The 27392-nt window shown below is 34.7% G+C and overlaps 1 protein-coding gene across 2 annotated transcripts in view; it reads right to left on the reverse strand.

Moving 5' to 3' along the window:
- The window catches only part of Tmtc2 (transmembrane O-mannosyltransferase targeting cadherins 2), a 336895-nt gene that overhangs the window by 106651 nt on the left and 202852 nt on the right, over positions 1-27392 (reverse strand). For both annotated transcript variants that reach the window (XM_048358667.1, XM_048358672.1), the window contains exons 5-8: positions 22403-22488; positions 21496-21680; positions 20085-20163; positions 2506-2627 (exon numbers count right to left, since the gene is read on the reverse strand). In XM_048358667.1, coding sequence (XP_048214624.1) covers positions 2506-2627; positions 20085-20163; positions 21496-21680; positions 22403-22488 — 472 coding nt within the window. The remainder of the gene's footprint in view (positions 1-2505; positions 2628-20084; positions 20164-21495; positions 21681-22402; positions 22489-27392) is intronic.

Below are 27392 nucleotides of genomic sequence, written 5' to 3' on the forward strand. Positions count from 1 at the left end.
CCTTATCAGGATGATTGCTCTGGTGTGGCAGTTCTTCCTTGATGTTTTATGTCTTTCATGAATTTGTTAGTCACTAAGTCAATTAGGTATGTTAAGAGCAAACTCCTCTATTAATTCACATTTAACTGTCCTTTCCTGTTTTTTTTTAAGATTTTTAAATTGTTATTATAAAGGAGATGTACATAGTGGTTACAGTTACGTAAGTCAGGTAAAGAGTACATTTGTTTTCGAACAATGTCACCCTTTCCCTTACACTCTCCCAGTTTCTCCAGTTTGGTTTGTTTTTGTTTTCCAAACAGCTAAAACTTTATGACAAAAGCTGAGCATTCTCAAAGATAGTCCTGTCTACCATCTTTATTACACAAGCTAAGCATGCTCTAAAATGTGTCTGCCAACTTTTCTTTCTGAATTGTGACATTAAATTAGACATGCTCAGGTGTGTACTTTTTAACTGAGCATGCTCAGAATCTGCCTGCCCCTATATTGTTCTTCTACATGAATATGCATAATATCCTCAGGTAAAATCTCCAAGATTCCTCTGCTTAAAAAGGGCATTGTTGGGCTGGGGATATGGCCTAGTGGCAAGAGTGTTTGCCTTGAGGGTATACATGAAGCCCTGGGTTCAATTCCCCAGCACCACATATACAGAAAATGGCCAGAAGTGGCACGGTGGCTCTAGTGGCAGAGTACTAGCCTTGAGCAAAAAGAAGCCATGGATAGTGCTCAGGCCCTGAGTTCAAGGCCTGGGACTGGCAAAAAAAAAAAAAGAAGAAGAAGAAGAAGAAGAAGAAGAAGAAGAAGAAGAAGAAGAAGGGCATTGTTTGGAAATAACTCCTGTGCTTTCCTCACCTGCTACAGGTATAAGGATGTCTACTTCCATTTCTTGGTCATGCATCTTTTGGCTTTGTAAACCACTAAGACTCCAAGTTACAAAAGCTTATTCTGATGAACAGTTTCTTTGTCCACCCTTAATTTGTGCCTTATTCTGTCACCTCTAGATTATTTTTGGTCATTGGAAGAACATATTCAGCAATATTGTTTAATAGACTTACTTTTTCCTTAGTTTCTGGGGCAAGGAATTTCTCTGACCATGTGGATTAAGAATGAAATCCATAGCTTCAAAGGAAGATGTTTGAGATATTCCCAGCAGAGACTAAATTCATTTTCCTTCCAGATCCCATTCTGAGACAGGCTAATATTCATGCTTTCATGTGCTAGCATGCAAACTTACTTTATATCCTCCTTGTTTGGAGGACATAAATCAAATGTTTTCCTTGTTTTTTAAAGAATCTAACTCCTGGCTGGGAATATGGCCTAGTGGCAAGAGTGCTTGCCTCGTATACAGGAGGCCCTGGGTTCGATTCCTCAGCACCACATATACAGAAAATGGTCAGAAGTGGCACTGTGGCTCAAGTGGCAGAGTGCTAGCCTTGAGCAAAAAAGAAGCCAGGGACAGTGCTCAGGACCTGAGTTCACGGCCTAGGACTGGAAAAAAAAAATTTAACTCCTGAGCTGACACTGACTCAAAGCCTTGTCCTCTAATCCAGAATGAATTAGGTGAACACCTTTCTACTGTTTTTTACACTTGATTAAAATCTCAACCTCAGTGCCACCTACATTTACCTTCACAGTTCTGACTTACAGTTATTTCACTCTTACAAAGTGGGACTTAATTTTTTCGTTCATCTAAGCACTGAAAAATAATTGCTACAGTTTATGAAGCTTTTTTAATTAGGTTTCAGTTTTTTATTAACTTTTTTAAGTTTATTAGATTTATTGGGGGGTAGCAGTGGTAGGATTTGAACTCAGGGCCTCTTGCTGTCTGTGAGCTTCTTTGCTCAAGATTAGTGCTTTATCACTTTGAGCTACAGGTCCACTTCCAGTTTTCTGGTGGTTAAGTAGAGAAAAAGATTCTCACAACTTTCCTGACCTGGCTGGCTTCTGTGATCCTCAGATTGCAGCCTCTGGAGTAGCTAGGATTACAGGTGTGAGCCACTGGCACTGAGCTAGTTAGTAATTTTTATGCTTTACACTAACATGACTTTCATGTTCTCCCAGAATTCTGGTCACACAGTGAGTGGCCAAGGTAGTGCTTCATTGCTGCTGACTGACATTGGCTAAAAGGAATATGAGATTTGTACGTTGATTATTTGAAACAAACTTAATTCTAATTAGAGCCAATTCAGTGCTAACACTGATCTAAGATGTAAATTAACATTGATGCAAATATCGCTATTAGGACAATGTCTTAGGTAATCCTATATTTGAAGTTCTCCTTTTTTCCCCATTAAGTTACAAACAATGATCATGACATCTTATATTATCTCTAGGCTAAACTATCAAACTACAAGTATGAAGTAATTCATTTTTCTGTATTTTTTGAACAGGGTTCTAAGTGAATTATCATTATTACTAAGTTGACAGCACAGTTAACTCAGAATCTCAGACCCTACAGATCCTCAGTGCATGTGACATTTCTAAGGTGCAAAGTAGGTCATTACTCACTGTTAGAGCCAGCAGTTTCCCATAGGTGAGATGAGCAGGGATGTGATCAGTCTTGGATCTCAGCGACTCCATATACCAATGCTCTGCTTCTGGGAGCTTGCTCAATCGCATGTATGCTTCACCTGGAAAGAAATTTATGAAGGTCAAACTTTTGCTACAACACAGTAGGATGACGACATAGATAACATTTCAAACAGTCAGAAGAAAAGTGAGTGGGCTTTTTCACCATGAAGAAATGGAAAGTGTTAGGGGAGAAAATTTTGTTTAACCTCATTTAAATATTGCTCTATGTAGAACCACAATCAAGAACCACTATGAAGACATCATATAATCCCTGTGTGTGTTTGTGTGTTATTTGTACTTTCTAATGTATTAGTTAACAATCAGCTATGAAGACAAAAGGAAATAGTTCATTTGTTTCCAACAGTACTTACAACAAAATCATCATAGTGCTTAGATTCCATGAAAATTTCAGACACTGAGAAAAATACTTTCATTCATGTTTTTATTTGATGCCTAAAGAAGTTATCATTTTCATTTTATAAGTGGAAAAATGTGTTTGGAAAAGAAAGGGAAATGTTTTATGTTTAGAATTTTTTAAGTAATTCAGCATTGATTTTTCATATACAGCACATGAATCATAGAATAGGCCCTTTGTGACCATTAGTTCCAAAGATAAGTTAGTTTGTTCCTCTCCCTGATCAGTTTTTTTTCTCACTCACACTTATTCACTCCTTTAAAAATTCAAGTATCTACAAAACGCTGCCTTCTTGTCTCAGCATGCAATCTAATTTTATGTTATCTTTACAATAATGGCATGAATTCTCCCTATGAATTCTGCCATGTTGAACAAAGATTTCCAAATATAGAAAGTGGTCATTTCTCTCAGGAAAAGTAACCACTTTTCCGTAGAGTAGAGAGTTTCTACAGAGGCTAAGGGAAAATATGTACAGTCTTATCCTCCCTCAAGGTCAGAGAGCCTGGTGGAAGAAATAAGATAAATTGAAAGAATTGAAAATGTCTCTGGTACAAATATTGCTGAGAGATTTAATCAGAAATTTAATTTTAATTTTTAAATTAAATTAAATTTTAAAAGAAATAAATTGCATTTTATAGGTTACCATAGTAAGTAAAATTTACCTGTGTCACTTGGGAAATCCAATAAGTCCATATCAATTTTCAAGCATGCCAGGTTTCAACATGTGTAAAGCAAGCCTTGAGCCTTTCAGACATTAGTCATTACTCTGAAGTTACATAGATTTCAGCTACCATATTTGTGTTGTTAACAATCAAGCAGGAGAAAAAAAAAACTATTGGCCATAAAAGCATACCAGTTTTCTGCTGATAACCACTCCCTTCTCCCTTAAAATAGAAGATAGAACATTGACTTGATAGAAAAACTATAAGATGACTTCTTATATTTTTTTAAGTTAAATAGCATAGTTTCAATAAGCACTAAAAAGTTAAGTTCTGTTCAGTTTCTAAAAACAGACCAGACTGGATGTCTACTTTCTAAACAAACTACTATAATTTAAATACCTGGAATCATGATATTGTTCCATTTAGAAATACAATCGCTGGCTTTTCCAAAATGTATTCCCCACAGTAGTTATTCATCTTTGCTCCAAAGGAAAATATCATCCCCTTAAAAATAAATCATTGTCTTTTTTGGTAAGTACAATACTATCAATATAAGTATGTCTGATGAGTTGGGTTGAGGACTCTCCTGACCTTTAAATGCCCTGTGCTTGGCAATTGAGTAAAAATAAATACAATGGAGACAAATATGCAAATTTTTATATCTGTTCAAATGCCTGTGTTTCCTCTTCTAGCAATAATCCTTGGAGGATAGTATCATAAGAATGACAGTTGGGAAATGTTTGAGGTTTTATTTCCATAAAGTTTAAAACATGTTGACATTTTAGAAATTGGTTAGATGAAATCACTTGTTTAGAAAAAGATGCAAAAAATGCTGAAGTAAAGACTAAAGGCTGAAATAGAATACACAAAAGAACTCTGAGTTGTCAAATGTTAAGTTACTTATAGATTTTTTTTTAAATCTTTAATTTTCTGCAATATTTTTCTTGGTTTTAATACCACTAAAATTAATAAGCTTGTCAGATAGCCTTTTGGGCTATATTTATCATGTAATTCTAAATATAGCAAATGGTAATTTTTTCTTATAAAAAGTGAAACACTTCTTTGTAGTTATACAGTACAAGAAATACTGGGTATGAATTGCATAAGGGGAAAGATACAGAAAACCTACAGAATTGAACATTTAAAATCAATCCCTAATAGGCATTAGCTAAAAATTTATCTTAGGGCTGGGGATATGGCCTAGTGGCAAGAGCGCCTGCCTCATATACATGAGGCCCTGGGTTCGATTCCACAGCACCACATATACAGAAAATGGCCAGAAGTGGCGCTGTGGCTCAAGTGGCAGAGTGCTAGCCTTGAGCAAAAAGAAGCCAGGGAAGGTGCTCAGGCCCAGAATCCAAGCCCCAGGACTGGCCAAAAAAAAAAAAAAAAAATTATCTTAAATGGATTATAAAGCCAGAAGGAAAATAGCTTGTATTCTTGATTTGATTTGGAATCAATTTGAAATTCTTTGTGGCTTTTTTGCATACTCATTTTATGTCAGATTTTAACAGCTGGACAATATAGAAGTTAATAGCTTTGACTTCTAGCTTATAAAAAGATTCACTAATTTTTAGAGTTAATAGTCTTCAGTGTGCAAAACCCCAAATAGAGAGTACTTACGAAATTCAAGTCTCTATTGCATTGCAGTTGTTATATCTAAAAGTCATTTTAGATAGTAATACTGCTTTTTTTCTATCTCAAAAAATCTATTATTATTAATAAAAACATATTTTGAAATGGAATATAAATTTGCTAAATAATTCATGAATGGCCAATTTCTTCAGCAAGAGCTCTTAAGTAACTTTAAAAAGATTGTATCAGAGAAATATAGTATAAAATATTGTAATCATGAATCTTGGCAATCATATAAAAATGACAGAACTAGCCTACTTAAGTACTATTCATTATCACTGAGAGAAACTTGGTGTAATCATTCATGGTGTCTTTTGTTAGTTTGTTTGCTACTATTTGGGGTTGCTAGGTGGGCACTCTATGACTTGAGCCATGTCTCCTGCTCACTGTATTTTTATAACAAATGGTGACAATGACAGTCATTCCTTAAATGTGTGCTATGATTAGGGTAGCAAACTACAGATGGCAAATGTCTAACTTATTCACCCCACTCTTCTTTTCCTACACAGTTGGGCACAGAGAATTTTTCTCACGAAATCTCACAAGAGTCTTTACTCATGACTCACTCGACCACTAACCAGCTGTTCATAAAACATTTGCAAGATGAAACGTATTTTCAGTCTTTTTCTAGCAACTTTATATATGTATCTCCTTGATTACAATGGAGTACAACTGTAGGATAAACTAATAAAAAAAAGAAAAAAAACAAGGAGAAATAGTGTAGCTAGGTAACTTATAATCATAAGCATATAAAGTTGTAATGCTGAAATTTAAATGAAGGACAAACTGCCTTCAACGCATTGACTCAACCAACTAGTAGAAAATAATCAAATGTTCTGACTCTAGCTCTGGTGAAAACAATACTCCCTCACTCAAAGAAAATTGCTTTTTCACTGTGAAACATTGGCCACCAGATTTTCACTTTGCCTTGGGCTTATCTATTGAATTAAAGAAATCAGGAAGAGCAATAATATGCTATAGCTGACCTTTAAAGATGCTTCCTACACGTTCATGATATAATTCTTAAGAGGGAAATTCATGGCATATAAAGTGTACAATGGTTCTAAGGTTAATTATAATGCCAAAAAGTCTTTACAAGTGGTAATAAAATTATGATGCAAAACCTGAAATGTAACAAAATGAGCAGGGATGAATTTGGTAAGGTAAAAGGGCAAATCAATAAAAGATTTAAGAAATAACTATACAAAAGTATCCATACAGCCATACATTTCTCACTCCAAATCCACAAGAAGGCTTAAAATACTCATTTCATAGAGGAATGGGGAGGTTAAGAAATGGTAAGTGACATTCATAAAGACAATTAATAATCTGGTCCTAAAGATATTGAATGGCTTAAAAGTTGTGGTGTTTTCCCTCCAACTACTACATGAGCTTTATTATTCAATGACTACCTAGAAATGCCTTAATTATCTTTACAGTTTTAAAACTGTTTCTCCACTGTAATTAACATCAGTCTTATTTTATAAACAAGGTGGCTGTATTTCACTGAACTTAACCAACATTCTCAGGACCAAAACCAAGCAAATGCTAATTTGAGTTTCCTATTAGATTTTATTCTGGCGCTTTGCACTGGTATGCTACACAAAGAATATCAAAAATAATCATTATCACAATAAAAATAATTTCAATAAGTGCCATCAGTCTAATTATGTCAGGAAAGAAATGGTGTTTGTGAATTGTTTCAAGCTTCATTAAATTAGTAAATTCATATACAAAACCAAGAAAGACAATGGCCATAGGGAAAAATGATGAATAAATTCAACAAAGAAACAAAGATAGTTGGTCAGAAATAGGGTAGAGGGGGAAGGGTTAAGTCATTTTCTCTGGTACTGCAATTTTTCTTAACTTACAAGAAGAGCAAACCATGTTTATAGTACCCAGGAGGAAAGAAGAAATAATGACTATTTTTCCTTCTCTTCCTGCAAAAAAAAAATGACATAATCGAGTCACTTTCATAAGAATGAGATTTTCTGTGCAATGATGTAGTGAGCGGGTTCATCACCCAGATTTATTTCCGATTCCCTCCCAGACAAAAGGGATTGGATGTCTCTAGGCTGGCTTGAGGCAGATACAAACCAGTTTCAGATGTAGAACAAATAATGTCACTCTTCCTCCCTAAAAGCCCTGAATCTAAATAACCAGCCAAAGGTTAACTCCTCAAGGAAAAAATACTGGGTTATTGATGATATAATAGTCTAGGGCTTACTGATTCTCATGTTTCAAATTACTAGACAGGTCCAACTTGCAGATAACCTACAGAACAGGTAAGAAAATGCCATTTTATTAAGACTCAGAATAGATTATTTTCTTAAAATCTTTCACCATCACTCACACCAACAGTGATAATCATTTATTCAACTTATATAATTCTTTTAAAAAGATTCTTAAAAATTCTTGATTCTTTAGGTTGTTTCAACTACCTGTGAAAATTACATTTATAATTACGATATAGAAATGAGTAACTGATAATACCTCAAACACTATTAGATTGGCTCAGCTACTCTTGGTTGTTTCAGGTTTTTGTTGACTTTGGTTTTAATGTATGTGTTTTGTTAAGTGGGAACCCAAGGCCTCATGCATGCTAGGTAAATGCTCTGTGAGGAGCTAGACTCTTCATCCTGATAGCTTGGTTTTGAATGCCAATTTTGCCGTTAAAGAGCTATTTTATACTAGACAAGTAAATTACATTAAAGGGGCTCAATTTTTTTAACTCACCCAATGAGAGATTGAATAAATAACTCCTTTTTGAAAAAATGACATACATATCCACCTGATGTACACCACTAGGATTTGTTTCATAAACCAGTGATAATATCTTTATCTTATTAATTATCTAGTTGATTGAGTCAAGACTATCTCTTGACAAGTGTTGATTATTTCTTCTTAGTAAATTTTATAAATTTAATTTACACATGTGTCTTAATCACTAGGAATTAAAAATTTAGTTTGAAAAAATAATTTTAATTGAATTGCATCATATGTAAAATAGCTACTAACAAAATTCTGACAATTTCCCAGAATCTAAAGAACATTTGGAAAGAAAGTTAATTATATAAAAAGTATTTGCTACTTTTACATGTCACTTCTTTCCAGTTCTTTGTTATTCTTAAATAAAACCCTAAAAAGTTTTCCTAAATTTAGTTTTCTCATTCAAGATGAGTATCATTCTTCGCTTATTACCTCAACTTTCCATGTACTGTTCCCTATCTTTTGTGCTCAGAGCCAGAGATCTACCCTTAGAGCCACACCCCAACATCTGGCTTTTTGGTGGTTAATTCGAGATAAGAGTCTCAGGATTTTCCTGCTCAGGATGCCTTTCAATTTCATTCCTCAGATCTCATTCTCCTGAGTATCTAAGATAACAGGTGTGAACCACTGGCCTTCAACTAGCTATATTTTTCTGAACTTCATTTTAATTATAACCTTGGAATAAGTATATAGTAGTGAGATTACTGAAGTATCTTTTATAGTCCCCAAAGCTCTTGTCTATATCATGGGGATGTATGCATTCTCTTTCCTTACATATTTTCAGTAGTAAAATTAGTAACTAATTTCCTGAGAAATGTATTTTTCCATATTAAGTGGAGTAAATTCACTGTTGTAGAACAAGGTAAGTTAACCTACATCAACTTTTACAACAACAATTTCCTTCCCTGCAGTCCCTAAGGCAGTAAGATAAGGAGAAATGGGAGGATCACAGATGGAGCCTAGTCCAAGCAAAAACAAATTCTCCTCAAAGCGTGGGACTCTGGGCCAAGCTATCTTGGTGGCCACAGATAAGATTATTATGATCTGAGGATGTGTCTTGGGCACATACAAGATTAAAGTACAAGATTCTACTAATAAAAATAAATAGAACTAAAAAGGACTTAATGTGGGGCTTAAGTGGTCAAGTCGTGCTAAGCAGAGTAGATGCTCTGGCACTACCACAAAAATCCTCACTCATCAATATTTAGTCCGACTTTCATTATCTACAAAACCTTGCATAAGGTTTATGTCTGTTTTTCTTATTCACCTGTTTTCCTGTTCTTAAGCTAATATAATACTGTTATCACCATTTTAATGTATTTTCATATTTAATATGAAGTAGATCAAGCCTCACGAGTTAATGTACTTTACATTACATTGGATCTATTTTCCTACTAATTTTCTCAGATTAACATTCAAATCCTTTTTTCAAGTTTTTAAATAAAAATTTTAGAATGTTTATTGATGTTACATTTCAACTGATAATTCAATTTGTAAAAAAAAAAGTCAGTAATCAAATCTTTATTCTTTACTCAAATTCTACTCTGGTTTTCATGTAGCTATTAAGGCCTACCTCTGACAATTATAATTCTTCTAATCCCAAATTAGACTATGACATACATAAATTCAAACACAGAATCTTTCTCTTTATCTGACTTCTAACCTAAATCTAGAAGCCTGTTTCTAAATCTGATAAATAACTTTTCTGTTTGACTTTAATTAGATGTTACATTTTTATTACATAGGTCATTAAAGAGAAATCTTCAAGTAACTCCATTTTCCAGAAGCAGTAGTCAGAAGGATTTGACATCAAGATGCATTGTATGATGAGTTTAACTTGCTGTGATTTTAATTCTCAGTTTTTAGTTCGTCTTAGAATTACTACTGAAGCATCAAGGAATCTGGCTTTTGTTTCCATTGTATTTCTGTTACAAATGTGCTATAGCTTCTAGCTGTCAGAATTTGTGAATCTCTGATATTTCCATCTTAATCTTTTTCTTAGGAAAATAACATAGTCCAGCTGCTCCCAACACATTGGTTCAGAAATCCTCCATGGATCTTGTGAAAGAAAAGACAAAGAAAAATGCAAAGGGCTATAGGAAATGTTACTTGCTAGCTGATAACAGACTGCAATAATTAAAACTTCTTCTACTGTGATGGAGGGATTCGAAGTAAAATGAAACACTCCTGATCATGGGCTGAAAGGAGTTATGAAAAAGTTCAACACTCAACTCTTCACCAAGTTGCATAATATTAAATTTAAGAAGTCCCCTGAATCCTGAGTAGTTGTTGCAAATCACATGAAGGAAATGCAAAGAAAATTGAATATGTGTTTCATTAGGTAGAAGCACTAATCATCAAGAAACAGGTTAAACTTCAATGAATGTTAGTCCCAGAGTGAGGCTATTTAAAACAAAAACCAAAAACGTGTGATGTACATAGAAATTTATCTTGAGAAGAAGCCAAGAGCCTGTGTTAATAGAGTATTATTCTACTTGCAACTTTGGATACTGAAGTTCTTCAGGCTAATCAATTTCCTTTATATTTACAAAGAAACAACCCACTAAAACAATCAATGCACAAATCCTAGTAAATGCTCAAAAATTTCCAAAGACAGAGAAAGAATGAGATACTGTGTACGTGTGAGTGTGTGTGTATGTATGTGTGTGTGTGTATGTGTGAATGCTGTAGAAATAAGATTGCTTCTCCTCAAATGTATATTTTGCCCTATAGGATGATAGTGAAATAAATAAACTGGTTTAAAACTCTTGAAATACTTAATAAACAAAAACATGCAAAGATATGCTAATTTTAGCTTTGAGAAAGAAGATTTACAGTCAGGAAGGAAAAAGAAAGAATATTGTGGTATGGAAATAATGAAGACAATAGCAGTAAGAGATATAGGAATAGAAGAGATACAGGAAAAGTGAACTTTCTGGTTAAAAAAAAAGTAGATGGAAGATTTTTTTCTGTTTTATATAGATTTTAAACTTGTTTTTTAATGTATGTTCTTATATCAAGGATTATATCTCCAAATAAACAATGAATGGATTAAATAAAAAATTTTGTATTGATGTTAATTAAAAGGCATAGAAAAAAATTATTTTGCTAGTACCAGGTTTGAACTCAGAGTCTAAAGACTGCTCGTTTCACTTGCATGGTTGACACTACCATCTGAATCATCACTCAGCTTGACTTTCACTGCTAATTGGGTGAGGGAGTTGCTAGTAGCTTTTTGGTGAGCTGGCTTTTAACTGCATGAATCTTCTAGATAGTAGCCTCCATAGTAGGTATAATTACAGGCATGAACCAGCATCCAGCCTATATCAGTAATTTTTAAATTCGTTCTGCTTTAATGAATACTTGAGGGTGAGATCTACAACTCACAAAATCTCATTTCTATAATTAACATCTTGGTGAAAACAACATCCATTCTGGAACAAAACACTGCATGCTCTATTTTCATTCTTCATTCACTTTGAGGAAGTCAATGGTTTCTATCAATGTAGATAAAATTAGAACTAAATAACAGCTCATTTGGAAAGTAAAATGAGATTTTAATGTGGAAAACAACTTTCTTACCCATCTCTTGGGAAAACCAGACATAAATCCACACACAGCAAAGCCCAGAGAATTTGTAATGTATTTATTTTGAACATAATTTCTATTACTTCTCTTCAGGCTCAGAATTCAGAAGCAAAATGTGGGGGTATTCAGACTATTTAGTCCAGACAGACCCTAATGCATACAATGGAGAAGAGATGTTACTCAGAAAGGCCAGGGAGAATGGAGACTACAGGCCTTGCTGAGTTCCTTCTCACACTGTTGCCATTGATCACACCCTTCAGAATAATGGCTGTCCATAGAATTGGACATATAATTATCTGCACCAATCCTGAGCCCTAAAATAATGTTCCCTGGGCTTTTGAATCTTCATTTCTGAAGACTCTCACGTATTTAAGACTTTGGCTAACCAAATGAATGGTACTCTTCTCTTAGTAACCTCTTTGTAACATACAATGGTCAGTTGTGATCATGATGACTGACCAGTAGGGAGAAGTGTGAAATTTCCACTTCTGCCTATTGTAAAGTTGTGCATTTAAAAAGTTCTGATTTCCTTGATACAAAATTTCAAGATTCTATTCTTTAGCACAAAAACTCTTTCTTCTACATAATGATGTCATTTAATTAGGTGGCATCAAAGTTGATGTCATTCAGAATGCCTGATTTTAATATCTAGATAATAAATTCCCAAGGTATAACATAGCATCCCTTCAAATATCTGAAGACAAGTTGATCTATACTTCCTATGTCTAAAAGATTAACTCCATGGCTATTATCCAACAAAACATGAAAATATCTATGATTTTCTCATTGATTTCTAACAAATGTTGAGAAGACAGATTTTTCAAACAGAACACATTTGAAACTATTTGGGAATCAGAGAGTAAGGAAGATACAATTTGGTAATGATTTGAGTATATTCATTTCCTTATAATTCAATTTTAAAATGAAGTTCTCAAGCTTCATTCTTTCCCTTTACCACAAAACTGGCAAAAGTATGAATTAATGTAACAGGTGGGCTGGTGTGGTTTTAATAGCAATGAAATACAATCAACTGTCTCAGATCATATTTCCAGGAAAGGCAGACTTCAGCATGCTCTTTAGGCAAACCTACTATTGACATTCAAGTGTTCAGACTCCCCACTGGGACCATATATCTTCTGGCCCTGGGTTTAATTGAAACTTTAAACAAAATATATTACCTATTTAATACATCTGAACTGGATGCTGCCCTTTGTAGTATGTAGACTAATGCCTAGCAAATTAAGGTCTGAACCTCATAGTCTGTAATACAAAGGTTATACCAAGGATGAGTGGTTAAAAAACCCGGAAACTTACACCAGTGCAGATTTATAATGAGAAATGAAGCTGAAAATGATGAGAAAAATATAGTTTTGCATTCCAAAATTTTATATAATCATTCTTAATGCTACATACCTAAAATGATCATGACTTCCCTAGACTGTTGGCTATTTATCTTACGAAGTGAATTTCTAAAATACTGCAAATCTACAGTGTGTCTTTCTGAACCAAGTGCACTACCTGGCATCCATTACCTAGTCTTGGCCTTACTGATGATGGAAAACTGAAAGTAAAATAGAAACGCTAATCTTAAAGTTCAGAAGTGAATATGTTTTCAGGAGTTACAAGGATTAATGACTAATCCGGTTATATGGTCAGACTTATCTTTAGGACTGACTCACTGATTTTCAAGAGTGGCAATTGAAGCAATCATAGGAAAATCACCGGAACTCAGAAAAGGAAGCAGGTATAAAAAGCTTAAGAGTGATGGAGTGTTAATGCTTCCACACTTGCATGATGTGAGGTTCAAATCTCACTGAGTTAAAAACCAGCTCTTTCACAGTCTGTGTGCTACATGTCTTGCACAATCAGTGCAAGAACATCAGGAGGCTTGGGGAACTGCAGAATAGCTCTTAGAACATCTCTTAGAATTGTCATATACATGCACATATAGACCAAAAGAACCAAAATAAATGAATCAGACTAACAACATATTTTGCAGAAGCTGGGAAGATGTGAATTTCATTTACACTCATTCTATCAATTGTACTCAGAATGTAATAGATATATTTAAAAACAAGTCCGTGTGGAAATATTTGCCTTTTTTTCTTTGTGAAGCTGCTAGTTCCCTATAAAATAATAGCAATGAACCTGCACAACTTATGAGTAGCAATTTATGACATATAACTTATTTTATCCCACATCTTTCCTTCACAAAATAGAATTTGAAAATTTATACAAACTTTTTATGCCAAAATTGGGTCTGCTAAGTGTGTTTCCTACATGTTTCTTTTCTAATTCCCAATATGATTGTGAAATACTCAAATCTGTAGCAGTGCTGAAAATTAAGAGCAGAGACTTAATTTGAAAGATTTCTATCTGCTAGAGAATATAATAAAATATTTCTCAATTTCAAGCTTAACTCAGTATAATATGTGTTAGCTGAAGTCTTTTGGCAGAAAATGGATTTTGCATACTTATCTGAGAATTGAAAGTAAAAGCGGGCTGGGGATATGGCCTAGTGGCAAGAGTGCTTGCCTCCTATACATGAGGCCCTGGGTTCAATTCCCCAGCACCACATATACAGAAAACGGCCAGAGGTGGCGCTGTGGCTCAAGTGGCAGAGTGCTAGCCTTGAGCAAAAAGAAGCCAGGGACAGTGCTCAGGCCCTGAGTCCAAGCTCCAGGACTGGCAAAAAAAAAAAAAAAAAGAAAAGAAAAAGAAAGTAAAAGGGATGTATATAAAACAAGAAAAAAAAAAAAAAAGCAAAACAAGGAGCCATCCAGAATACTGAAAGTCCATTATGAAAATAATGGCAAATTAGACAATGAGCAAAAGGACATTATCATGTAAATCTTCTAGAAAAAGAACTGTAATCATTCCCTACGATAATTTCATGTTATTGACAAGAAAGTTTCATTTCTTTAGAAAACAGAAAAATATTAGAATGTACACAAATTGTGATAGTAACATCTAGTTAGAAATCAGTCATTGCTGTTCTTTTTGTTTGGTTTAGTTTAGTCACCATAACACAGCCCACAGAATAATAAGGTATTTTCAAGGCTAGTATTATAGTTTTCTACTTTCTACATAGGTATTTTCTTATAAAAGTTAGTCACTAAAGAGCTCTGGACTAATTGTGAAATTTCCTACAAAGATCTATGCTTGAAGGAAGTATATTAACTATGATTATTTCAACCACTACCACAACCACTTTACCCTTCCTGTAGCACCTGTGACTATAAAAATATTATTTTTCCTCCCCAAAGTTATATTATGTGACTATAGAATGTAATAAGCAAGAAAACCTAAATTCTTACTTTTTTCATGCTGCTGCTTATACTGTTTTGCTCTCAAGATATATTACCGAGATGAAATGGCCTAAATAATTTGTATAATTAAACTAAACAATTACTTTGCATTGAGAAAGCTGAGCAATTTTGTTTTAAATAGTAAATAGGCTTAAAATGACCTCTGGGATTGGAAAAGCTCAAACTGATAAAAATAATTGGAAGTTACAGCCCAATTTAGTTTTCTATCATCCTTTATGGTTATTTAAATGTATTGGAAGAGAGGGCAGAAAAATAAACAGACACAGAAGTTAAAGGTGTTCAAAAGTTATCTTTCAGTAAAAATTTTACATATTCATATTTAATGTATTTGTGATGAAAGCATAATTCTGTAGATATTTGACCTTTCTAGCTGAACAATAGGGTGGCCTATTTTATAACAAAAACAGGGAGATACTAAACAGATCAACTCAGTTTGAGAATTAATTTTCTACCTTGGAAAATACCAGATTAGATTTGAGAATTGTTAACATATGACTTTTCCTTAGTACTCCATAGGTCAAAACTATATCTGAAGAATGAAAATAGGAGAAAATATGCAATTCAGTGAATGTCTATAAGGCCTGTTTGAATAGAAACTAATTTAACCTAGAGTAGAAATATATATAATAAATATATATAAACATACTAATAAAAGAGAAGAAACTCTAACCTAAACATGAAAATTTTAATGTAATGGAAACTCTTCTATCAGTAAAATTAGATGAACTGGCATTAGCTGAGTATGCTGTTTCAATTTTAGCTAATGTACATGATGACAAACGCATCATTTTGATTTTGGCAGCTGAAAGGAATGGTGAGAAGAAGAAAAGAAAAAAAAATCCTCTGGGGAATAAAAATACAACAATCCCAGACAAGGCAGAGGATTGTTAGACTAGGGATTCTAAACAGAGATCTAAACAGAATCCCTATTGAGCTTTGGTGACTACAAGAAGATGGCAATGACAAATATCCTATCCGAGGAGCTATTGTATTTGTGCTGTTAAATAAAAAAAAAGAACTGACAGAGGATATAACAGTCTATTGTGGCAGGCTAAAAGCCCCACAGAAATGATGAAAGTGATAACAGAAGGTCACATTATATAAAAAAAAAAGTGACACGTCAGACATTTTGGCTACCTCCTTTATTCTAATCAACCTCAAATTTATACTATCTTAGTTTTTGTTTTATTTATTTATTTATTTTCCCCTCTGAGCCTGGGCGCTGTCCTTGAGCCTTTATGTGCTCAAGGCTAGCGCTCTACCACTTGAGCACAAGGCCACTTCCATACTAGCTTAGTTTTTGCAGACAAGAAAACTGAGGCTTCCGGTAAGTATTTTTCCCTTCTATGCTCAGCTAGTATCAAAGGCATAATCTGAACCTAGGCTATCAGACCTCAGAGACAACATAAAATATGCTGTGGTCTGTTTTTGTTTAATATAACTTGTCTCAAGAGTCAGCCCAGTCCCTCAGAATGAAAGTCACACAACTAGTTAGGAACAATTTTAATACTAATACTGTGATGCGGTTACTTAATATCTGATGTATTATTAATCACAAGAACTTAGGTAAAAGTTTTTTTTGTTCATAAAACAGTATTTAGTATCTGTTTTATGTTAGATCTGGATATATTTTTCATTCCAATTCTGTAGTTCTAGTTTAATTACTCAAACAGCTCAATTCTATGGAGTCAGGAGCAAAATTCAAATAAAATTTTAAATGATTTTTGCTTACTTATGAATTATGACAGTAAAAAGTATCTTAAAATAAAACAGGGAAAAATTAAGTTGAGAAATAAATTAACCAGACTTGCTTTCATTAATATACCAATGGAGAAAATATGCTCACTTGAATTTCAGGATCAATGAACTGGCATGTAAGCACACAATCATGTATGAGGTTTTTCATAATATATTCATAGAGAAAGAAATTTAAAAGAATTAGGGTATTTTTTTAAAGCAACAGCAGTTAATTAATTAAACCAAAATAATATTCAAATCTAACTATATCTATTTCACACTTACTGCATCCTTCTGTCTAACCTGCCAAGAAAAGGAAAAAGAAATAGAACATGAAAAAAGTACTTGTGTGTGTTTGTGCTCCACAAACACACATGAGTACTTAGGGTTAGTGGTCTAAAGGGGTAAGTAAATGAGACATGAGAAAAATGAGTACTTACAGTCTGTATCTAGCCAGACATTATAATCCATCATTGATCGCTAAAGGGCACTAATAATATGTAAATGTGCAAATTAGAAAACACATTCAAGGCTGTTGATAAACTTGATAGGATAATCAGCACATGCTGACAGACTAATGAAACTGATGAACTGGAAGGGCATCTTATCTTCTAGGCCCCTTTCCCCCTTGTCAAATGGAGGGTAATCAAAATGTATTAGAGGAGTTAAAGCAACACTCACAGGATTTAACCTATATGATTAGGAGGTGAACTCCCTCTCTGAGAAAATTATAAGTTCCTGAACAATTGCAAGGATAAAACTTGATCTGCTGATAGATCTTCATAAAAAGTAAACATAAGGCAGCCACCATGACTCGAGAGGAGATTTGGTATTTAAAATTATACTAGGATCTTCCCCTAGAAAATTGTGCTTCTCAAAATCTGGACAAAGCAACCACTTCTTTCTATAATGGACCGTAAGACAAAGAACTAAGCACTAATCCCATGAACATTCTTTCCTTTGCTGCCTATAGGTGCTGTGCATTTGTGTAGCTCAGGACAGAGAGAGATCCCAAGGTACCAGCTGAGTTTCCAATTCAATTTATTTACATAAAATAACTGAATTTTCTGAAATCAGTTAACTATGGTGAAAATCACAATTCAGCATTAATAATTAAGATAACACATGCAGTCTCTTGCAAGGATCTTACAGCCTTATTATAATTTAAGGAAACATGTCTAGTTTGATAATTGAGGAAAATTGGGAATAGGCAATTCCCAAGCATTTCAGTAAAAATAAAACCATGAAGTCCCTATTCAAACAAAACAAGAGAAAACAATCCCTTCAGTATTCCCTTTGACATGAAAAAAAAAGCCTAGTATTAAAATAGAGAAGTCAGTTGGGCACTGATATCTCATGCCTATAATCCTAGCTACTCAGGAGGCTGAGATCTGAGAATCTCAGTTTGAAGCCAGCCCAGGCAGAAAAGTCTATGAGACTCTTAAATCCAACAAACCACTCAGAAAAAGCTGGAAGTGGTGCTGTGTCTCAAGTCTTAGAGTGCTAGTCTTGAGCACAAAGAGGTTCTGGGACAATGCCCAGACCCTGAGTTCAAGCTCCACATTGGGACAAGGGAGAGGGAGAAGGAGAGGGAGAGGGAGAGGGGGTGGGGAGAGAGAGAGAGAGAGAGAGAGAGAGAGAGAGAGAGAGAGAGAGGTCACTTTGAATCATAAATACACTCACACTAGGCACAAGCTTTCAGCACATGTACATTTAATTTAATTCATGTGGATAGATGGATGGTAAAATGGACAGTAAAATGCTCTGTTTCAATTCACAGTTTGTTGGTTTTTTTGGCCAGTCTTGAGTCTTGAACTCAGGGCCTGGGCATTTTTCTCTAAGCTGCTTTTGCTCAAGGCTAGCACTCTACCACTTGAGCCACAGTGCTACTTCCATCCTTTTCTGGTTATGAGTTACTGAGAAATTGAACTCAGGGCTTCATACATGCTGGGCAAGCACTGTACCAGTAAGCCACATTCCCAGCCCCAATTCATAAAAATTTAAGGGCAGAAGTATATTTGCTGAAGTTAGAGTTTATCTTAGAGTAAATATATCACAAGAAAATAATAAGCATTTCCCACTGTCTTTTCTGAGTGCTAGAACACACCATTGGAGGATAGGAAAACTAGGGATGGGATATACTAACAAATTTATTAACCTCTTCCCAAGGATCATTTTCTTTCTGTTTACTGAGCAAACAAACATACTGTGTCCCACTCTACCTTTATTTCTAATATATTGGTAATTTAAGAAAAAAAACTATATGAATAAGCTTACAGGATGTTTCCTAGTTTTGAAGAAATTTGCAATTTTGTTTTTACATATTTATGTGATGAAGCTATTATCAAATTTCTCAATAAATCTCATAGGATTTAGAAGTGTAAGACAATCCTGGAGGACATCTAGTCTAATATCATTTGTTTTTTATGGATTAAGAAGGCGAATGGATATTGAACAACCTACCAAGTTTAATGACAAGGGAAGATATGATTTTGTAATTTGCCCTGGGAAACGAAATAAAAAGTAAGCACAGTGTAAGATGATCAAAGTTACCTTCTTTTCCCTTTGTCAATGGAAAGCACTATGCTAACACAGCAGGTATCTTCAAACTTAGAAATATATACCAAATGTCACATGCTGAAAGATGGCTAGTTTCAGTCATGCCCACCTTTAGCTGTCATGGGAGCAATTGATTATAATATAGTCAAAACCTAATCACAATTGGCAAGCATTATTTGAGAATTTCTACTTCCTCCCCTTTTGCATTTAGAAAAACTCATGCCTTGCATTTCTGTATGTTCTGACTGAGTAAAAGATTTAAATGAATTTGTTGATGTAGAAAAAAGGATACTTATAATATAGCATATTTGACATCTTTACCATCTCAATTTATTCTCAAGTATTACTCTGGAAAAACATACTGGAATCCAAGGCTTGATCATGAAAGCAACAGACATTTGTTCTGTTAGCCTTATCTTTCATATGCACCAAAGTTCATGAGTTTCTCTATCACTACAAGTTTACAGTTGAGAATTTTCTCATGAAGAAAATAACAAGATTTTGATACATATTGAAATGAATATGTACCTTATGTTACTCTAAGCATAAGAGAAAGTGTATTCATGTGTACGATATTGAAATCCAAATGATTCTGAAAGCCGACTGCAATAATTGTAAGGCCTGGATATTGTGTGGGTAATTAATGTATGAATGCATTTATTTCTCATGTCAGCACAAATAACTTCTGTCAGAATTTGAATGTGACACTAAAATGTGAGCAAGGATTCTTTATGAGTACTATTACCATATAACACAAACACAAGTTCTCATTTCTCCACAGGTCCTTTTAAGTACCAAGTAAAATAGTAATGTTTTGCTTACCCATCATGTTATACAAGCTTTGTGGAGCAAATTGCCTTGGCATTTTCTGAATTGCTTCCTTGTATACACTCAAGGCTTCCTAATTTAAGAAGACAAAAAAAAAACCCAGATAAATCTTCACCGAAGTACAGACATATTCACTTAAAGTAAGACAATAACAAATTTCTCCACATTTAAAACTACCCATTGTCATTTCTAAATGGTTCACTTGAGGAACATAATTGAGCTGTCCTGTGAGAGCATACTACCTTAAATTCACAAATGAAAACTTATCCCAATGAAGTATATCATATAAAAATCTAGTTTAACGGAACGGAACTGAATGTTAGCAATGCTCTTTTAATATATATTTTATAGTTCACACAGACAAGTCAATGGAAAGGTCCAAAAAATTCATACTTGGAAGTTGCTCATTAATCATCTAAAGTCTAAAGATATTTAACTCAAGCAACCCAGTGAAATTTAATAAAACACAAGCAAACAAAGCCTCTAACTGCTGAAACCCACTGAAAGGATGAGAAATTGTTTTCAAATTTGTATCTTTATCCTTATATTACAATGCAGTCTTAACATGCTGAGCAAGCACATGTCCGAGTAGGTTGGGCAGATCAAACAGGTGAAAGTTTGAAGGAGAGAAGGCAAGAAGGGTCACATGCCGGCATGTTTTCTCTGTACAAGGGAGGTCAACTTACTGGACAATATTTTATTATGCTCATTACTCAATCTTTAAAGCACATCATACAGTTGGCATGCAGATATTTATATAACTACTTCATTATAGCTTTAAAAGGAATGAAGAAAAATAGTTTGTACCAAATGATAGTCCTAGAATTCAAACAATAGATATATTTAAAAATATCAACCATGGGCTGGGAATATGTCCTAGTGGCAAGAGAGCTCGCCTCGTATACATGAAGCCCTGGGTTCGATTCTCCAGCACCATATATCTAGAAAATGGCCAGAAGTGGCGCTGTGGCTCAAGTGGCAGAGTGCTAGCCTTGAGCAAAAAGGAAGCCAGGGACAGTGCTCAGACCCTGAGTTCAAGCCCCAGGACTGGCCAATCAACCACTAGGTATAGGGAAATTATAGAAACTGTGTCTTGGGTCATAAAAAAAATCAAAGCAATGTTGAAAAGATAAACTTGGGCAGCAATGCATTAAAACTTTATTTCCTTGAAAAGTCATAATACATGCTATAATACAATTGCTCTGCAGAAGTTGCAGGAGGAAAAAAAGTTGGATATTTATTTGTAGTAGTTTGTTATGGTTTTTCAAAAAAAAACTGGTCAAGAAACCCTTTTCATGTAAACGCATACTAGCTTCTCAAAGGCCAATAAAAGTCTTGCTAAGAGGCTGTAGTGTAGATAACGCTGAGACATAATAGGGGGAAAAAACAGAAGACATTGCCACACCTCATAGTGTCCTTGTTCGTGGTAGAGTTTTCCCAGGTTATATAGACAGCTCGTCACTGAGCTCTTGTGTGCATGAGGATCCTTTAGGTTCTCATCTGGGATCTCTGAACACTTGAGGAATGTCCTCCGAGCCTCTTCTGTTTTTCCTTGATTCATCAGAATAATGCCAGTGTTTAAATACGCAGCTGATGTGGGAAAAGGAGAAAGAAATAGAAGGTGAGATGATGAAATACACTCTAGAGAAACTATAGCAACCTTTGCTTTGTTTTAGTTACTCCTCTGAAATAAATATTTCTGGAACAAATACATATGAGATTCACAATGGTAGAAGGGAACCACAAATATCCCTGAAAGCATGAATAAATTAATCTCTGCTTCCACAGAACTTCAAATACTTTTTAGCTTAACATCTAGTTTAATCAAAGTTACAGCTATTGGAAAAAAGATTTTTTTTAAACAAAAGGAGATGGAATAAAAATATGGAATTGAGAATTATAATGATTAAGCAGTTCATCAATAAAACTGGGCACTGGTAGCTCATGCCTGTAATCCTAGCTACTCAGGAGGCTGAGATCCGAGGATCTCAGTTTGAAGCCAGCCCAGACAGAAAAATCTCTGTGAGACTCTTATATCCGATAAACTACTCAATAAAGCCAGAAATGGTGCTGTGGCTCAAGCTAGAGCACTAGTCTTGAGTACAAAGAGGGTCCAGGACAGCACCCAGGCCCTGAGTTCAAGTCCCAGCACAAGCAAAATATAAAAATAAAAAGGAGGAGGAGGAGGCTCATCAATTAAAAAAAAAAAAAGTAACATCATGTTTTCTCTGTGAGGATGTAGGACCCAAAGGTAATCCTCACAAATGGAAAATAAAAAGTATTCAAAAATTGAAAACTTGACTAATACTTACAAGCCAGGGTAGGCCTGCTCCCAATGGCCAATCTGTAATAATGTAGCGCTTCTGCAAATCTGCTGTTCTCCTGGAGAAGTAGCCCTCTGCAGGAGAAAAACAAAAATCCGGAGACAGGACTCCATTACTATAAACAAAAGCACCACATGACTTCCTATTCCTAAATAATTATGGAAATGAGTGTTATATCACTATTGTAATTACATTCAACATGCCATGTGAAACCATAGTGCTTTTTTTTGGTTGATGATCCTCTTTTATCCCCTGCCTGTGGTTGTCCCAGCACTATCACTCTATGTCATCAAAGTACCCTGGATACTGTATATACTGGTTGCCAGCCCCCCACCCCCACCCCATCCTAGACCTTCCCTTTCCACTGAACTTTCCCCTCCTAGTCCCTCTCCTCTAAACTACTTACTAACCACCTGGGTTTCTTTGAAGAGCATGCACATTTTCTCATCACTTTTACAAAGGAAAGCTGTCTAAGGCAATGATATACACAGGGAAACATGAGCTGTCTCCCACTCTAGCTGCTGCTTAGGAAATATTTGTCCATGACTCTTTGAAAAGCAAAAGATGGTCTGGGTCAACGACAAAGAGAGACAGAATTTAATCAGATGCCATAAAAGAACAAAGAACTGGAGGCCATCTACATTGCTATTTATGTGCATGTGGATGTACTCAAGAAATCTTGAATTTCAGAATACTGTGTAAATTTCAGGTCACTGTTGTAAAACACGACTTTCTCTACAGACCCTTAGCCTCTGCTGGCCTCCCAAGGAGGCTTCCTAAATTCTAGCCCCTGCAATATCCCAGCCCTTCTAGATCTGGTTCATATGACCTAAATACAAATTAATTACTATTATGTCTATAAAAACAAAATGTCAGGAAACCAAAGAGTGCTTTTAGTTTAGCCCCATTCTCTTTTTAAAAATATTTTTTATTTATCTTTAAGTAGTTGTACAAAGGGTTTTCAATGGAGGTTTTTTTCAGTACTATGCATCTTAATATTGTCCTATCCATTTGTTCTTTCTCTCCAATCTTTACCAGCCTCACCAATTTCCTGAGTGTACCTGGTCTCACTTTCCTATCTGCACACTAATTGTTATGACTATATTTGATTACACTTTTTCTATCCATAGCCACATTCTCTTGTAATCAATAAGTATTTTCAGACATGTATCACATAAAAAAATTTGTGTGTCTCTTTGCACAAAGGGGAAAAAAGACTCCTGCAGAAACTTGAAACTACTGGTCATAATTCATTGTCCTTCCCTTCAAAGTCAGAATTCTTTTAAGAATGATCAGTGGTATATCAAGTCTTATTTACCCCTGAATCTCCTTGAAGTTATATTGCCATAATTCCCTCTAAAACATTGTAACAATGATCAAATACCCCAACGAGTAGATGAGTAGATTTATGTGAACTGGCCACTTAGGTGCAATACTTAAACTACTGACATTAGCTTCCTTCCTATCTGTCTTTTTTTGGCTTTGAGAGACGAGTCCTTCCTAAATATTTTCCATTCTTTTTGTTTTGTTTTGTTTTGTTTTGCCAGTCCTTGGCCTTAGACTCAGGGCCTGAGCACTATCCCTGGCTTCTTTTTGCTCAAGGCTAACACTCTGCCACTTGAGCCATAGCACCACTCTGGCCGTTTTCTCTATATGTGGTGTTGGGGAATCGAACCCAGGGCTTCATGTATATGAGGCAAGCACTCTTGCCACTAGACCATATCCCTAGCCCTAATACTTTCCATTCTTGACATCATCCTGTACAGAATAGAGAAGAAAGTACATTTAATCCTTTACAGGAAGCTGGTACTTCACAGGATTTCCTTGGTCTGTGCATACTATAATACATCAGCACAGTTCCTGTACTTGCTCATTGCTTTCAATCCTGAAGCAATGAGTTCTCTTCTGATATCCAGATCTGTTCTCAAGAGTTGATTGGGCCACATCAATCTAGGAACTTACTGGAATTTTAAATTGAATATATCCAAAAACCGAAGGAAAAAAACCTCCCACTTAAAGATAAAGAAATAAATGCAATAACTAAAAATAGATGGGAAAAAAATCTTGGTAATTAACAGCATCATTTGCCTTGGTTTCTGAAATCAGAAACCTGATTATCTCGTCTTGATTTTTCACTTACAATGACATGCTTCGTAAAGTCTCCAAAGCTCACTGGTTCTCATTTTGTAAGGCTTTTCCCTCTGTCCCTGAAGGTTCATCTTTATGGCTCTGTCAGAGCCCTTTTTATCTTTTCAGTCACCTGAGTAACTGCAATAGGCCACTAATTAGTCTCTACATAATTACATTTCTAAAGGGCAAATATGGCATTAGGCAAGATGGAATGAACACAAAGAGGACAGGTACAGATCTCTGACAATGTGCCTGAAGCTCATAAACCCTGCAAACTGATGAACCAAGCCTCCTGGGATGCATAGGGCTGATATATTTTATTCTGTCACTCCCCAATTCATAAAGCCTATGAATGACAGAATAATAAATAGTATGATCACCACACCAACACAGTCCTATCCTCAGTGACTTCAGAGGAACGAGGTTTCACAGAATCAACAGAAACTTAGGTTCCGGGATTGTGTAAAAATACAGTATTTGATATAGAATGTCTACCTCTACATCACTGCATAAAATGAGCAAAGGGTGAGTCAAAGTGAATGGCTACCATGGCTGATTTCTCGTAGGTAAACATTTAATTGAGCATCAAATATGGTCCAGTAAATATACTTATATCATGAACAATAAGACCTAATAAGTTGCTATAAAAGTGAACTCAGTAAGGCACCTCTACCATGTACCTACAATGTTACTAAGGGGAAGAAGAAAACAAATGATAATGGAAATGACTGCACTAGAAAACAATAGACCAATATCATTCACATAGCACAAATGATATGGCAGAGGCTTCAAAGTACACAGATATACACAGTGTGACATCATCACAAAGAAGGAGATTCAGACAACCAACTTTTGGTTAATGTTGAAGGGGCGACATTGATCACTCACACTACATTCATAAACTGCTTTGTGGAATGGCAACTCCTTTGTACACTATTTAAAAAGAATACAAAGATTTAAAAGAAACTGAAAAAAGAAAAGAAAAGCCAGAACTGGAACAATTTTTCTTTGATACTAAACGTTATCCTCTTTCCATAACTAAAAAAAAAGATAAAATTATTCAGTTCTAAATCTACACATATTAGACTATATTATCTTCTCATTTAAAAACTCACATTTTGTTTGATACTATCAAACAAACAGTGAAACAGTATCAGTGTTATTTTGGAAATTCAGGTGGAATTTTGATCATTTCTAGCACTGTTAGACCAGGCTTCTGTTATTATTGTCTTCCACATGGATAGAGTGCATTATTTACTTTACAGAAGATAGGCTAAGGGGGTAGAACTTCTTCACAAATCAGCAGTTGCAATAAAAATAATAGCAGCTACACTTACCATATGTGGAGTTTTATACATAATAATACTCAGTGATAATCTTATTAGGAAGGTCATTACTACTAGGTACATTTTACACATGGTGAACCTTGAGCTAGAGAAAATCCAGTAATATACAAAAGATCACAAAGCTACAAATAAGACAGTACTATGGCAATAATTGAGCACCTACATTTTCCTTCATCAGTTACTCCAGACAATTGTATATACTTGTACAAATCAGTGGTATAGATTATTTGCACTTTGCATCAATAAATTCTGGATTCTCTACACATTAAAAACAAGGACATATTTTAATGTACCACCAAGCTGTGTTATATGAAGTTATATTCAAGACAGACAAATTTGCCCATGTTATATCTTAATTAAAGTTAAAAATACTCTTTGGGTAAAAAGAATGGAAAACGAAACTTTCTAATTTTTAAATTCTGAATGGTAAAGTCAATTTAATTTAACAGTATGTGGAATATTTTACTTCTATTTTCCTACAATGTCTCTTTCAAAACAGTAAGTTAACAACAGTTAGTGATGCATAGTATCAACAATGATCCTCATATCTCAGCCTCCTGAGTGTCTAGGATTATAGGCATGGATCTACAATGCCCAGGATTCCTGCTAATCTTTTGACTATAAATATGTTTATAATAATAGTCTTCAGAAAAATGAAATGGCATGAGCTGTGCAGGAGAAAGCACTGGGAAAGTGAAATGCTAAGACAACTGAAAATTATGGCTATGTTATTGAGAACAAGTTTCCATACTAGTCTTACAGTTTCCTAGAAAACAAAATAATTCAGATAAAACAGTTTACATACAATAAACACAATAAATACTTCACATAACATTTTATAATTCCTAAAGTTCAACTGCAAAAGAAAATATTTTATTCATCTTAAGTTAAAACATGCCTCTGAATTTAAATGCATATGATTTTCCTTTGAAATACACAGGAAGTACAAAACTTAGAAGTTGTGCCTCCCATGATTTAATATATAAATTTGAAAGTTTAGATTTTCCCCCTAAGAAACTCAAGCAATTGAAATGTCTCAACAGCAATTAATTAACATAAGTGAAACTCATATTTGAACTTTGCATTAACCCAAATTTCCTGACAAAATTTGTGAGTTAGTTAAGGCCATTCAATGTGATATTTTTATATAATTTAACTGTGCTGTGTTATTACAGATGCATTTCTTCTACTTTTTTCAATAGTTATGCTTAGTTTTAACAATGTTTATAATAAGACACCTGGAAAAATAAATCCTTAATCCCGTTATCAAATGGAAGCAACAGCACTGACGTATGTATAAATGGAAGCAATAGCACTGATGTACGTATTCATCAAACACAATTGCTCCCATAACTACCTGATAAAATAGCAGGCAAAAATTGTCATGTGACCACACTAAGAACAAGTGGAATGAAAGTCGAAAGTGCTTTATAAATTCAGAGCCTGTAAATAACACGAGTTACTAGATTTTGGCAAGACAATATTTCCAAACACAGAGTGAG

This window comes from Perognathus longimembris, chromosome 1, assembly GCF_023159225.1.
Source record: "Perognathus longimembris pacificus isolate PPM17 chromosome 1, ASM2315922v1, whole genome shotgun sequence".
In the NCBI taxonomy this organism is placed as follows: Eukaryota; Metazoa; Chordata; class Mammalia; order Rodentia; family Heteromyidae; genus Perognathus; species Perognathus longimembris.